The 12,686-nt window shown below is 56.3% G+C and overlaps 5 protein-coding genes across 5 annotated transcripts; 1 reads left to right on the top strand and 4 right to left on the bottom strand.

The window, feature by feature from the left end:
• Positions 1-105: 105 nt before the first annotated feature.
• On the bottom strand, positions 106-2,282 carry GMORB2_4254 (uncharacterized protein; the record flags this gene model as incomplete). Its single annotated transcript, XM_035466229.1, has 4 exons — positions 106-177; positions 230-1,046; positions 1,109-1,307; positions 1,379-2,282. The coding sequence occupies 4 exons, from the start codon at positions 2,280-2,282 to the stop codon at positions 106-108; spliced, it is 1,992 nt and encodes a 663-aa protein (XP_035324066.1).
• A 292-nt stretch (positions 2,283-2,574) lies between these two features.
• Positions 2,575-3,798, bottom strand: GMORB2_4253 (acetylornithine deacetylase; the record flags this gene model as incomplete). Its single annotated transcript, XM_035466228.1, has 1 exon — positions 2,575-3,798. The coding sequence occupies one exon, from the start codon at positions 3,796-3,798 to the stop codon at positions 2,575-2,577; it is 1,224 nt and encodes a 407-aa protein (XP_035324065.1).
• Positions 3,799-4,288: 490 nt separating this feature from the next.
• On the top strand, positions 4,289-6,060 carry GMORB2_4252 (MFS family permease; the record flags this gene model as incomplete). Its single annotated transcript, XM_035466227.1, has 3 exons — positions 4,289-4,713; positions 4,813-5,578; positions 5,710-6,060. 3 exons carry the CDS (start codon positions 4,289-4,291, stop codon positions 6,058-6,060), a joined length of 1,542 nt encoding a protein of 513 aa, XP_035324064.1.
• Positions 6,061-6,487: 427 nt separating this feature from the next.
• Positions 6,488-7,522, bottom strand: GMORB2_4251 (Lactate dehydrogenase or related 2-hydroxyacid dehydrogenase; the record flags this gene model as incomplete). Its single annotated transcript, XM_035466226.1, has 1 exon — positions 6,488-7,522. One exon carries the CDS (start codon positions 7,520-7,522, stop codon positions 6,488-6,490), a length of 1,035 nt encoding a protein of 344 aa, XP_035324063.1.
• Positions 7,523-7,904: 382 nt separating this feature from the next.
• GMORB2_4250 (5-oxoprolinase (ATP-hydrolysing)) lies at positions 7,905-12,006 on the bottom strand (the record flags this gene model as incomplete). Its single annotated transcript, XM_035466225.1, has 3 exons — positions 7,905-8,744; positions 8,800-10,931; positions 11,013-12,006. Coding segments are annotated over 3 exons (3,966 nt in total), but the record flags the coding sequence as incomplete, so codon positions are not given.
• Between the last annotated feature and the right edge of the window lie 680 nt (positions 12,007-12,686).

Here is a 12,686-nt window from a genome sequence, read left to right as displayed (position 1 = left end):
AACTCCGAGCCTTTGCCATTGATTCCTCCAACACACCTGTTGCCTTCAAGGTTGCGGATTCGAGATCAGATAGACATTCTTGCGCGCTCTTGTAGTCCTGTCCTTCTAGAGCTTCTCGTAGCGCCGGAAACGCCACTCCTTCGTATCCCAGCCAGAGCCCAGGAGCAAATATCTGAACTATCAGTTAGAAACCGTTCTCGGATAGACGAAGCTAGGATTAGGGACTCACCTGGTGCCGATACCATGGTCTTCCTCTTAGACCGTGTCCCTCTTCCAGGAGGAACGCTCTCTCCAGTCGAATCATGCCTTGGTTTAGTGCGTAGACCTGTCCAGGATCAGTCTCCCGTTTATGGTTGGAGACAGCTTGGCAAGCAGCGTCGAATCTCAGAGAAGCTTGACGGAACCGGGAAACTGTATCCTTGAAGCTTGAATAATCCAGCGATTCACCTGGATACTGTGTCTCGACCGTTGCGAGATTTTCTTCCAGAGACTCTGCATAGTCAGCAACGCAGAACGGGATGAGCTGCACTCCTGCCAGACCTACGGCCACAAGGCCCCACAGCTGGGCCATGGCCTTGTGCTTGGTGAAGCCGATATCGCCAAAGTTGTCGAGCCAGTAGTAGCCATCGTAGTTTGAATGGTACGGGTATACTCCCCGGCCCTGCTGGTTGAAGACCATGTCGACCGAGGGGATGCCGAGATGGTGATAGAAGGCCGTGTAGTCGCTGCCGGTCCCGACCAGGCCCAGGCTCGGCCTGACAACCACACCGTCATCCGTCACCGCCTGTTTCCCCTCCAGGTCGGCTATCCAGTCATCGTACACTGACTTGGTGCTATCGATCGGCGAACTGACGAGCCTAGTCGTAGACCGCAGGATGTCTGACAGGAGGGGACTGCCCACGGCGCCAAGGTATCGGCCTCCATTAGTCGACTCGTCAACGTTGATGTAAGCGACACAGTTCTCGGCCAAGTCACGAGCGTTGTCCTCGACCCATTCCGTCGATCCTACCAAGCCGTACTCTTCGTCATCCCACGAGCACAGAACGCTGATAGTTGACCCAGTTGGTGAGTCGAGGAGTGCCGGTCGGTACGAGGGGATGGGACATACAATTTCCTATACGGCTTCCATCCCGCCTTGAGTAGCTTACCCAAACCTCTAGCAACTTCGTTCAAGGCTGCCGATCCAGATATAGGGTCCACCGCGCCGCAGCACCAAGAATCGTGGTGGTTTCCCAGGATTATGCTCTGCTCTGTCTCGCCCGGGATTGTACCAATGACGTTGTAGATAGGTGCATATCGAAAATCGCCTTTCCGGGGCGGCGCATGCTTCACAATCAGCCGACGGATCTGCAAGACTTGGGAGGTTGGCTTGCCGTACCGTGAGAGGACAAGGATACCTCGACATTGCTCGGCCCAGTGTGGTACGTCACACCATCAATCTCGCCAAGCCAGCCGCCGGACGCGGACCCCTCCATCGTATCGGGACCCTTTCCGAGGCCGTTCAGGGCCCGCAGGAACGGTATTGCATCAGCATAGGAGATTGGCAGCGAGGGGATCTTGGGTATCGCATGATGTGGGTCGCGTCTCTCCGTCGAGTCGCCCGGAAGACTGGGGTAGCAGGGGGTGCTCGGATCGCCGACAGCGACGGAGAAGAAGTCGACGCTGCCCCTCTGAATGGTGGACGGGTGGCGGGCCGGCCCGTGGGGGAAGGGCTCGTACCCATTCTTCTCCGTGTACTGCCCATCCTCCTGCGGGTCGTTGTACATGATGACGCCCACGGCCCCATGCTGCTCGGCTGCGCGCACCTTGAGACCGCGAAAGATCTTGGCGTATTTGCAGATGACCACCTTGCCACGCACATCGATACCGTTGGCTCGGAGGTTCTCAAAATCCTGCGGCGTCGCGAAGTTGGCGTACACGAGCTCGGCTGTCACATCACCGTTGGCCGAGAAGCCGTGAAAGGCTGGCAATCCTCGGCTGGGTGACGACGTCGGGTCTTCAGGCAGGTCGTCCTCTTCCAGGCGTGCCTCGTATGCAGAGCTGGGTGCATCCGAGGCCGCGTGCAGTTTCAAGCCTGTGCTGAGCGGAAAGTTCTGTAGAACGTCGTACTGCACAAGCTCTGTGGCGACACCGTAGGACTTCCAGAGCTGGCAGATGCGCTCGGCGTGTGACTTGTCGCCAGCTAAGTGGACCTCGGAGCTGTAGAGCTTAGACCAGGACCGGAGCAGCTCCGTGTCCGGGGTCTCGAGCATGGTCCGTTCAGCATCTTGTTGTGTTGGCATGATGTAGATATCGGTGACCGAGAACAGTTGAAGGTAACTGGACAATTCCGGGAGGAACTAAGAGTGAGAGAAGGACTAATACTGAGTATATAAGCGACGGAAAGCGTGCATATGTGTATAATATCGAGTGCTGATAACGGCCGCCGTACTCGGCCGCCGAAAGATTACGAGTGATATTGGCCGGCCGTGAAATTGAACTGGAAACGGTGCTTTTGTCGGCTGACGGGACGCTTGGCACTCGATTCTATCTACAATCGTATCTACACTACATTCTATCGGCAAATGCCACCATTTACTTCCCACAGAGATCAACAATAACCCGCATGAAGAGGCGAATGCAGTCCAGATAATCAGCAATATCAACCTTTTCATCAGGGCGAGTATTGTACTTGCCGCCGGGGCCGCATATGATACCCTCCATTCCAAGAGACTTGTAAAGATGCCCGCCGTCAGATCCGTAAAAGCAGGTCGGCGGCAGGACACCCGTCGGCTGGGTTGTGTTGCGGATGTCAAGATAGGCACGGTTAAGCGACTGTACCAGGTCCGAGTCGGCGTTGGCCTCGAATGCCGGCATCGTCGGCTCCGTGCGCTGCATCAGCTCGTACCGCATCCCCGGAAACTTGCATGCGACAGCATCCAGCACCGCGCGGATATCGGCCATGACACCCTCCTGTGTCTGTCCCGGTGCATACCGCGCACTGCCATCGAGCTTACACACGTCGGCGACCTGTGCGGGCCTCCACTCCTCCAGCCGGCGACCGAGGGCACCGTGGACGACACCGACAGAGCACCTGTTGCACTTTTCATGCTCGGGACTCCGGGCACCGTTGAACTTCATACCGTCGAGGATGGGGATCAGCTCACATGCCGCAAGTATGGCATCGGTGGCCTCCTCGCGCGCAGACATGTGCCTCGTCTCGCCGATGAGGACGATGCTGAAGTGCAGGGCCTCGGAGTGCATGGTGATGGCACGGATATCCGACGGCTCGCAGTTGATGAAGCAGTCCGCCGTGTCCTCCGTGATGTGACCCTGCTCGATGAGGGCCATGGTGCCGACGCCGCCCTGCAGCTCCCCGACAACGTAGGTCAGGACGACGTCGGCGCGCGGCGACCATCCGTGCTGCTTGAGGGTCTTGACGGCGCAGTAGTACGCCGCGCAGCCAGACTTCATGTTGCTGACGCCGATGCCGTAGATGAAGTCCTTGTCCACTTTGCCGGCCCACGGGTCGACTGTCCACCCCTCCGAGACGGGATTGTGGTCCAGATGCCCATTGAAGAGTATACTCTTGGCCGTCAAAGACCTCTGGCCGGCGGTAGGCTTCCAGGTGCCAATCACGTTCTGCCGCCGGCCCTCGTCGAACTTGTGAATACCGGTATCTAGACCGATCGCCGCCAGCGACTTGGCCATGAACTCGGTCGTGGCTATCTCGCCATCGGTCTGCGAGAAGCTCTTGTGCTGGATGAGTCGGGACAGGAAGTCAAGACATTCTTCTTCGTTGATCTCCATGGCCGTCATTGTGTTATCATGTTGGTGATTTTGCTAGTTACGGAAGTACACTTGGACAACCTGAATGCAACCCCTCGCGCGCCGCCGTACTCGGAGGGGGGTGAATAGGTAACCGGCAATAGAACGGACAAGCGGATAACAAACGCCGGCAGTTTCCAGAATCCCAGATCGACTGCCGTTTAAAGATTGAGTGGGAGAGAAGAACGATATCCCTAGAGAGAGATAAGCGACCCCTGTAAGATGATAGCTCGGCGCTGATATCGTCGGGGAATTCTCCGCGAGACGGGTGTGTTAGTGATATCACATTGCTATCTGGCCGAAAAGGTTCCAGAAGGAAGTGGTAATCTTTATTTCAGGGACCGTGGGACCGTGTGTACTGTCAATCTCCCGTCGGGAGACGATGCAGATAATACGGCGAATGCCACTTATCCTCCTTTGACTCCTTTGACCTGGCCGTAGAGAACAGGTAGCGATAGTCCGCCTCGACAATTTGCTCAACATGGCGGCACAGAACGAGATTGGCCACCCTGCAGACGACCGCGCCGTGGAAGGCATCGACGATGAGAAACCCAACGGGGCTGAAGATGTTGACGAGGGATACGACCTGTTCGCCGAGGGCAGCCCGCGCGCTATCACGAAGGGGGAGTCACGGTCTGTGCGGCGCAAACTAGACCGTCGCCTGCTCCCGCTCATGTGCGTCATGTACGGCCTCAACTACGTTGACAAGGTAGCGATGGGATGGGCGGTCCTGTTCAACTTCCGCGAGGAGCTCCATCTCGAGGGAACGCAGTACTCGTGGGCCAGCTCCATGTTCTACTTTGGCTATCTCATCGCGCAGTATCCGGCCAACTATATTCTGCAGCGATTCCAGACATCCCTCGTCATCGGCATCATGACGTTGGTCTGGGGAGCTCTTATGCTTGCGTGAGCTCTTCTCAGTACTCTCTTCGAATTCATCCGGCATGGACTCGGTCGACATCTGCTGAGAGAAACACGTTCAAAGGCTGACCTGAGACAAAACAGCCACTTGGGTCTTGACGACTTTGGAGGTCTCATGGCGATCCGCTTCCTGCTGGGCGTGTCCGAGTCCGTCGTCACACCAGGCTTCGTCATCTACACATCAATGTTCTACACGCGCCAGGAGCAGGTCCTCCGCATGACAGCCTGGGCCAGCATGCAGGGACTGTTCGCAATAGTGGCGACGCTCATGTCCTATGGGCTAGGCCACATCGCAGACACGGCCCTCGACCCTTGGATGTACATCTTCCTCGTGCTGGGCATCCTGAGCATCCTGAGCGGCGCTGCCTGGATCGCTTGGATGCCGCACACGCCCAACACGGCCAGCTTTCTTACCCACGATGAGCGCGTCATCGCCGTCCGTCGCGTCGCCTCCAACATGATGGGCATCAAGAGCTACAGGTGGAGGAACTACCAGGTGTGGCACGCCGTCAAGGACGTCAAGACCTGGCTCATCCTCGCCTTCGTCTTCTTCACCATGCTCCCCAACGGCGGGCTCACCAATTTCGGCTCCCTCGTCACATCCGGAATGGGCTTCGGCACGTTCCACACACTCCTCATCGGCCTACCCTCGTCCATCGTCAGTTCGGGGTCCATCCTCGCCTGGGGCCTGATCTCTCGCCGGCACGAGAACACCCGTACCCTCGGCATGATTATACCGCTGCTCCCTGCTATCGCAGGCATCTCTGCTGTCTATGGCACCATGGATACGGGTGCCAACAAGTACGGTCGCGTTATTGCCTATTGGCTCATTAATTCGTATGCCGTCACAGTATGTCAGCTCCACCCCTGGTACTTGTACTTGAAGTCTTTTTTTTTTCTCTTTTTTTCTCTCTTTTTTTTTCTCCTTTTTTTTTCGATGATGATCCCTCTCGGTATGTTTGTCTGATGATATGTGTTTAGTGGCCCTTTGTCCTCACCATCATCGGTCAAAATATTGCCGGACACACCAAACGAGCCACGACCAACACGCTCATGCTCATCATCTTTTCGACTGGAAACATTGCCGGACCCTTTTTCTTCCGAGAAAGGGACGCTCCAAAGTACGTGTTGGCCATCTCTGTCATCATGGTCTGCCTGTGCGCCGCCCTCTTTTGCGCCTTGGCACTCCGAATGTACATGATGTGGGAGAATCGTCGTCGGGATCGTCTCTATGGCACTACGGAAGATGTAGAGGACTGTTCCGATGGTATGAATCTGGGTATGCACGACAAGACAGACTTGGAGAATCCGGACTTTCGCTACCTTCTATAAGACTAGAGTGGTAGTTGGCGATGCTATGGATATCAAGCCACTCCGAGACACCGTTTCAGAGGCGTTATCCGTCGATGATAGCCCGAGAAGTCTTAAAGGTACGGATTCAGAAGTAAAGGTCAAATCAGGGTTGACAGTTCCCTTCTCATGTCGGATTGAGCTTCCAGTATCATTCTAGACGTCTTGTCTGACTTTCTGGTGAGCCTCAATGGTGAGCTTTGGTCCCTTGGTATGCGTATCTGTAGTTGAGCTGTGCTTGGAGAATGCCTGTCTGGATGATAAAGAGCCGCTAAGTGTGGCCCACGATTCCGTCCTTCAGAGTGGTCTTGAACATGATGACGTTGATTCCTTTCATTCATGGCGTTGCTTCAAATACTAGGGTTGAACTCCTGGGCTGTATACATGAGGGTAACATGTCGATGCGCACCTATCCGATACTGTTGACAGGAGTAACCGGCTTCCCCGTGTTGAAAAAGGCCTCCACGTTATCCAGATTGATCCTCTCAAAGTTCTCCCAGCTGGTAGCCGAGCAGACGCCGATATGCGGCAAAAGCGTCACGCGCCAGTTCTCCCTAAGTCCGGGGTTGACGTCGGGCTCATCCCTGTGAACGTCCAGGCCTGCGCCGATGACGCGCCCATCCTCGAGAGCAGCGAGAAGAGCATCTTCGTCAATCATCTTCCCCCTGGCGACATTGACGATCCTCACGCCGCCTCTCTTCGCGAGAGAGAACTGTTTGTCGGATAATAGGTGATGTGTCTCCCTTGTGTAAGGTGCAGCAAGAAGAATGCAGTCGACGTGGGGGATCATGTCATCGACCGACGCGTAGTAGACGACGTCGTGCTTGAACAGCTTCTCTGCCTCTGGTTTCCTCCGCGGCCCCTGGTATCGGATCTTCATGTCAAATGCTGCCTCGCACTTTCGCGCTATAGAGAGGCCAATGTCACCCAGCCCGACCACACCGAGGATCTTGCCTGTTGGCTCGATCGCCTTGGTTCCCAGTTCCCGACTCCTCGCCCAGTCATACCGCGCGCACCATTGCGCGTAGGTGAAGAGCCGGAACGTATCCAGGATGAGTGCCAGTCCGGTATTGGCGACGGGCTCGGTGCATGCATCGGGAGTATTGCAGTACCAGACGCCGCGGGCCGTCAAGGCCTCGATGTCGACAGCGTCATGGCCGTGGCCGCTGCAGCAGATGAGCCTCAGAGATGGCGGGTAGTACGGCACGACGTCGCTCGTAAAGGGCGGGCTGTAGGCTAATGTGCTGGCTTTGAGCCATCCGCCGCGAACGACGGCAACCAGGTTGGCGTAGGGCCCGCCGGGTTGCAGGCGCTCCTTGAACTCGTCTATCGATTCGCAGTCGTAGTAAAGAAGGTTGAACTTCTCCGAGAGCGCGCGTCGACGGTCAATATCGATGGCTTGTACTGGCGAGTCGATGAATAATATGTCTTGCTTGGCGGACATGCTGCTGGCGGGGTCCCCGGTTGCAGAAGACGACGTGCTAGGATGGTAGACAGTTACTTGCGAGTGGTGACAAGGTCCGATATCTGATATTATATCCTCGGCTCGATCATGAATCTTTGGCTATATGGCGTGCTCCCAATGAGTCACACGCAATACATCACCGGCCCACACTGTTCGATACGGATCAAACCGGGCGGCCGAAGCACGATAAACCGTCCCCGAGCTCGGTCGCCGTTAGCCGATACTATCTACAGATAACCGGCACGGTCCTAATTCTCCTCGTATTGCGACTTCACAACCATTACCATCGGGCATGATAGACACGAACTGAGGTTATGGCAACGTCAATATTTCAAAATCGATGTGTTCTCATGTACCCTCATCATGAATTCCCCGTCGCAATATCATTCCTACGAGCAACACTCCCCCCATTGCCCCTGGCATTCATCGTCGACGCAGACTTATCCCCAATCTTGAAGGCCCCGAATATTTGCTGCGATGGCTTCCGAGCGGGGTCAGGCCCGTAACCTCCGCCTCCCGGCGTGAGGATGATGATCCTATCACCGGCATTCATGCGAGTTGTCGCCTTGCCCCCCAGGCTGATTGTGCGCGTGCTCCCGTCCTCGGGATCGCGGCGGACCCACAGATTCAGGCCTCGCTTGCCCTCGCCGCCGCCGGCCATCCCATACGGCGCAATAACCCGGCGCTCGGACAGGATGGATACCTGAAGAGGCATGCGGAATTCAATGTCGCGCACGCACCCGTCACCGCCGCGATTGAGGCCCGCGCCTCCGCTTCCGGCCCTGATGGAAAACTCGTGGAGGAGGACGGGGTAGCGGCGCTCGAAGATCTCCGGGTCCGAGATGCGCGTGTTGGTCACGTGCGTGTGCACTCCGCTCTCGCCCTCCCAGTCTGCTCCGGCTCCGGATCCACCAGCTATAGTCTCGTAGTAACCGAAGCCCTGCGTTACCTTGCCCGTTTCCGGGTCCGTTCCTCCGTAGCCGAATGTGAGGTTGTTGCAGGTACCTTGTGAAGCTGCGCAGGCCTGGAATGCCTTGAAGATGAGGTCCACGATACGCTGGGATGTCTCTACGTTGGAACCGACGGTAGCCGCCTTTAGTGACGGCGAGAGTATTGAGTTCCCGGGCACTTTCAGCCTGATCGGCGACAGGCAGCCCTGGTTGAGAGGGATCTCCGAGGCTATCATGGATCGCAAGCAATACTGTGTCCAGTTTAGAATTGGACACAAGACCTAGCGGTCGACGAGGGAAGCATACCATTATTCCGGAGAGCATGACTGCCGGAGGGCAGTTTAGGTTACCAAAGTGCTCAGGGCCAGTTCCTTCGAAATCAAAGGTAGCATCGCCTGTCTGCCCGTCAATGTGGATATTCAGAGACAGAGGTGTACCGTCATCAAGGTAGTCCGTGGCACTCAGGTCTTGGTCTTCGAACCTCGTTGAGAAGACTTTGAGCAGTTCGCGAACCGACTGAGCGGCATTGTCCTGGATGGCCTGCATGTAGAACTGCACCACAGGCCACGAATAATCCTTGACCAGCGCGTTGATGAGATGGATACCGCGGTTGTTGGCCGCAATGGCTGCCTTGAGGTCGGCCACGTTGTCATTCAATGTTCTTGTGCCGCTGCATCCCGGGTATGAAGCAGGTATGTCGACCAGAATCTCATGCAGACCAGCTTCATCAAAGACACCCTCCTTGACCAATTTGAACGTCTCGACTGCGACGCCCTCCTGCCAGAGCTCAGTCGAGTTCGGAGGCATCGACCCAGGCTGGATACCACCAATGTCAGCGTGGTGCCCCCTGTTTGCAACGAAGAAGAGGATCTTGCTCGGGTCCCCCTCGTCAAATACGGGGGTTGTAACGGTGAGATCGGGCAAGTGGGTTCCCCCGGCTCGGGGGTGGTTGCTGAGGAGAACATCGCCAGGTCTAAGCTCGCCGGGGCCGTAGAGTTTGGCCTGGTACGCCACGGCGTAACTCATGGATCCCAGGTGGCCGGGGATGTGAGGTGCATTGGCGACTAAGCCGCCGTCGGCCGAGAATACGGCACATGAGAAGTCCAACCTCTCCTTGATGTTTACCGACACGGAAGTCTTTTGCATCGTCATGCCCATCTGCTCGGCCACGCTCATGAACCGATTGCCGAAGATGCTGAGCTGGACGGGGTCAACAGTATCGATCTCGACATCGTTGCGCCTGACGTCTAGGATATCTAGTATCAGATGCTCAGACAGAACTGTGGCCGCGCTGAAAGGATCAACGACAACAGTCTGCGTCTTGTCGACAATCATCGCAGGCCCAGGGACGCGCATTCCTGGGATAAGATTTTCCAGGTGGAAAACTCCGGTCTCCGTCCAACCGCCCTGCTCAAAGTGAACCCTGCGCACAGAGTCCGGCTCGGGCGGTGTGGCTGGCATTGACTTCCCGACCTTCCGGAGCTCTTCGAAGGGACTGGTCAGCTTGATATCCACCCCCTTTCCGATGCTGCGTACTCGGACATCGTCAACGAGGATCTCACGAGGCTGCGTGAATCCAAACTCCTGTTGGTGGCGGTTGACGAAGGCCGCGCCGAACTCGGATATCTTGCCTGGGCTCTGTATCATCAATGTCGTGTCACTCCCGCGATAACGCATGTTCAAGAAGAGCTCGTGCTGCACATCAGCATCGTCGAAGCCTTGATCGGCCAGTCCGTCTCGGCCCTGGGCGCACAGCCTGTCGAGCTTCTCCTGGAGTGGGACCAGGGATTCGTCCGAGAAGGCGCGCGATTCCGGCTCTTGCTTGTCAAGGACGACGCTAGACAGTGCCATACCGTAGGCAGATAGGATACTGGAGTAGCGAGGGATGATGACGACCGGGATACCCAGGTCGCGAGCTACGGCCACTGCGTGCTGGCCGCCAGCGCCGCCAAAGCATCCGAGGTTATGCGCCCCCGCCTCGAAGCCACGGCCCTCGCTGAGCGTCCTGATCGGTCGGGTCATGGTGGCATTGGCTACCATGAGGAACCCAACGGCGACTTGCTCGGGCTCGAACGCGTTGCCTCCGTCTATTGTACTGGCGTTGATCGTGGCGGTGAGCTCCTGAAACTTCTTCTGCACTATGTTGTAGTCTAGAGGCCGCGGGAAGAGGTCCGGTATGATCCTCCCGAGAAAGAAGTTGGCATCGGTCACCGTGAGAGGGCCGCCGCGACCGTAGCACGCTGGTCCCGGATCGGCGCCGGCACTCCCGGGCCCGACTTTGAACAGGCCGTTCTCCCAGCTGAGGATCGATCCGCCCCCTGCAGCTACTGTGTTTATGTCCAGCTGGGGGGTTTGGATGGTGACTTCGGCAATGGTGCTCTCAAATATGTGCTCCAGAGATCCTGCATATCGCGCGACATCGGTGCTGGTGCCTCCCACTGCAGGAATGTCAGGTTCACTCCACGTTGGATGCTGGATGAATAGAGACATGGCATAGAGTTATAATGATACAGACTCACTGTCGAAACCAAGCACCGGCGTTCCATCCTTCTCGTCGTAGCAGGTCCGGGAGAGACCGATGACACCGCCAGCAGGTCCACTGAGGACGCCTCGGAGGCCGGTGAATTTTGCGTAGGTGGTCAGTCCGCCGTCCGACTGGTTGAGGAAAAGCTTTCCGGCATTGTGGTCCTCCAGTCTCCCCTTGAAGCCCTTCCTGAAGCTGTCGAGGTATGCGTCGGTCACCGGAGATAGATAGGCGTCCGTGACTGCCGATTGGCTCCGGGGCACAATCTTGCTCATCTTTTGCAGTTCCGACGAGACCGCCACCCTGAAGCCCAGCTCTCTGGCGACGTTGCTGACGCCGATCTCGTGGTCCTGGAAGGCATAAGAGTGGAGCAGAGCGACTGCAACACTCCGATAACCACGATGCCACAGTCCCTTCAGGTCCCTTCGAACCTGATCATAGTCTGGGACTTTGATGATGCGAACGACATCACCAGACAGTCCCGTGCGCAGTTGCGGGTCCGAGTCGACATCGATCGGCTGGGGTTCCGGATCCTCCGCAAAGCCTTCGATGGTGACACGCTCATCGACCTCCATTACTGTGTCGTAGAGTTTGGCCATACGACGCACTGAGAGGTCAAAGATGTTGGGCCTTGCCTGGTTGCCGATCTCTAGAATGTCCCGGAAGCCCTTGGTGATGACGAGGGCGGTGCTCTCGCCCTTTCTCTCGAGCAGTGCATTCGTAGCCACCGTCGTGCCCATGCGAATGGACTCAACCAGGTCGAGATTGAGCGGGGTTCCTCTCGGTATCTCCTTCTTTGTGGCCGTCTCCAGGATTTGGCGGATACATTCTGTTGGTGCGTCATCGTACTCATCCGGGCAGTTTGAGAGCACTTTCAAGACAAGCTCCTCGCCCGTCTCCGGGATCCAAGCCCAGGCATCGGTAAAGGTACCTCCCCTATCAACGGCGATGCGGATGCCGGAGGTTGTGGGTGCCATGGTTGATAGTGCTGCTGTTCTCTGAATGAATATTGGAACCTGGTGCAAGCAAAACAACTCTCCCGGAATAGATTTCTTCTCTTCCAAGGCGTTGCATTATTTATGTGTCCATACGATTCTTTTCGAATGGAAATGTCGCCATTTATCGGCATTTGTAGAAATGCCTATTCCTCATTACAGTTGCGCGCGAGCCGACTCATCGATTTATCCACGTTTGCCGGCATCCCTCAAGATTACCCTCTACCTTGAAGATTTCGGTGTCCTTTGCCGATGAGGAGTTGTCCATGTGGAGGAGGCGTGCCGATCCGTTATCTGTTGCATGTTCGAAGATTGGAGTCTCGTTATCTTCACTTGCCGCTCATATGCTCATCTGCGGTAAGCTGATATCAGCCCGGAAACGGTCCACCGTGTAGCATGATAATTCAGGAAACTCTGTCGGTTTGCCCGGCTAGTGGTATTGCTTCTTACGGGGATTCTAGATATGCAGTTATCGCTCATTGATTTATCGTCACATGGAGATGCACTGCCATGCAGCGTGCAAAAGGATCCAGATACCCGTCTGCTTCCTCTGGGTCCTCGGAGTCGACTCTCTCACGAGATCAACTTCCGATAACTTGAGAGACCCTTTCAAAAGGGAGTTCATCTGTCACATTTACTCATCATATTCAGTAGTTTCTACTCTGACCTAGTAA

The sequence above is a fragment of the Geosmithia morbida genome, assembly GCF_012550715.1.
Source record: "Geosmithia morbida isolate 1262 chromosome Unknown scaffold_2, whole genome shotgun sequence".
In the NCBI taxonomy this organism is placed as follows: domain Eukaryota; kingdom Fungi; phylum Ascomycota; class Sordariomycetes; order Hypocreales; family Bionectriaceae; genus Geosmithia; species Geosmithia morbida.
This window is presented reverse-complemented; position numbering and strand designations above follow the sequence as displayed.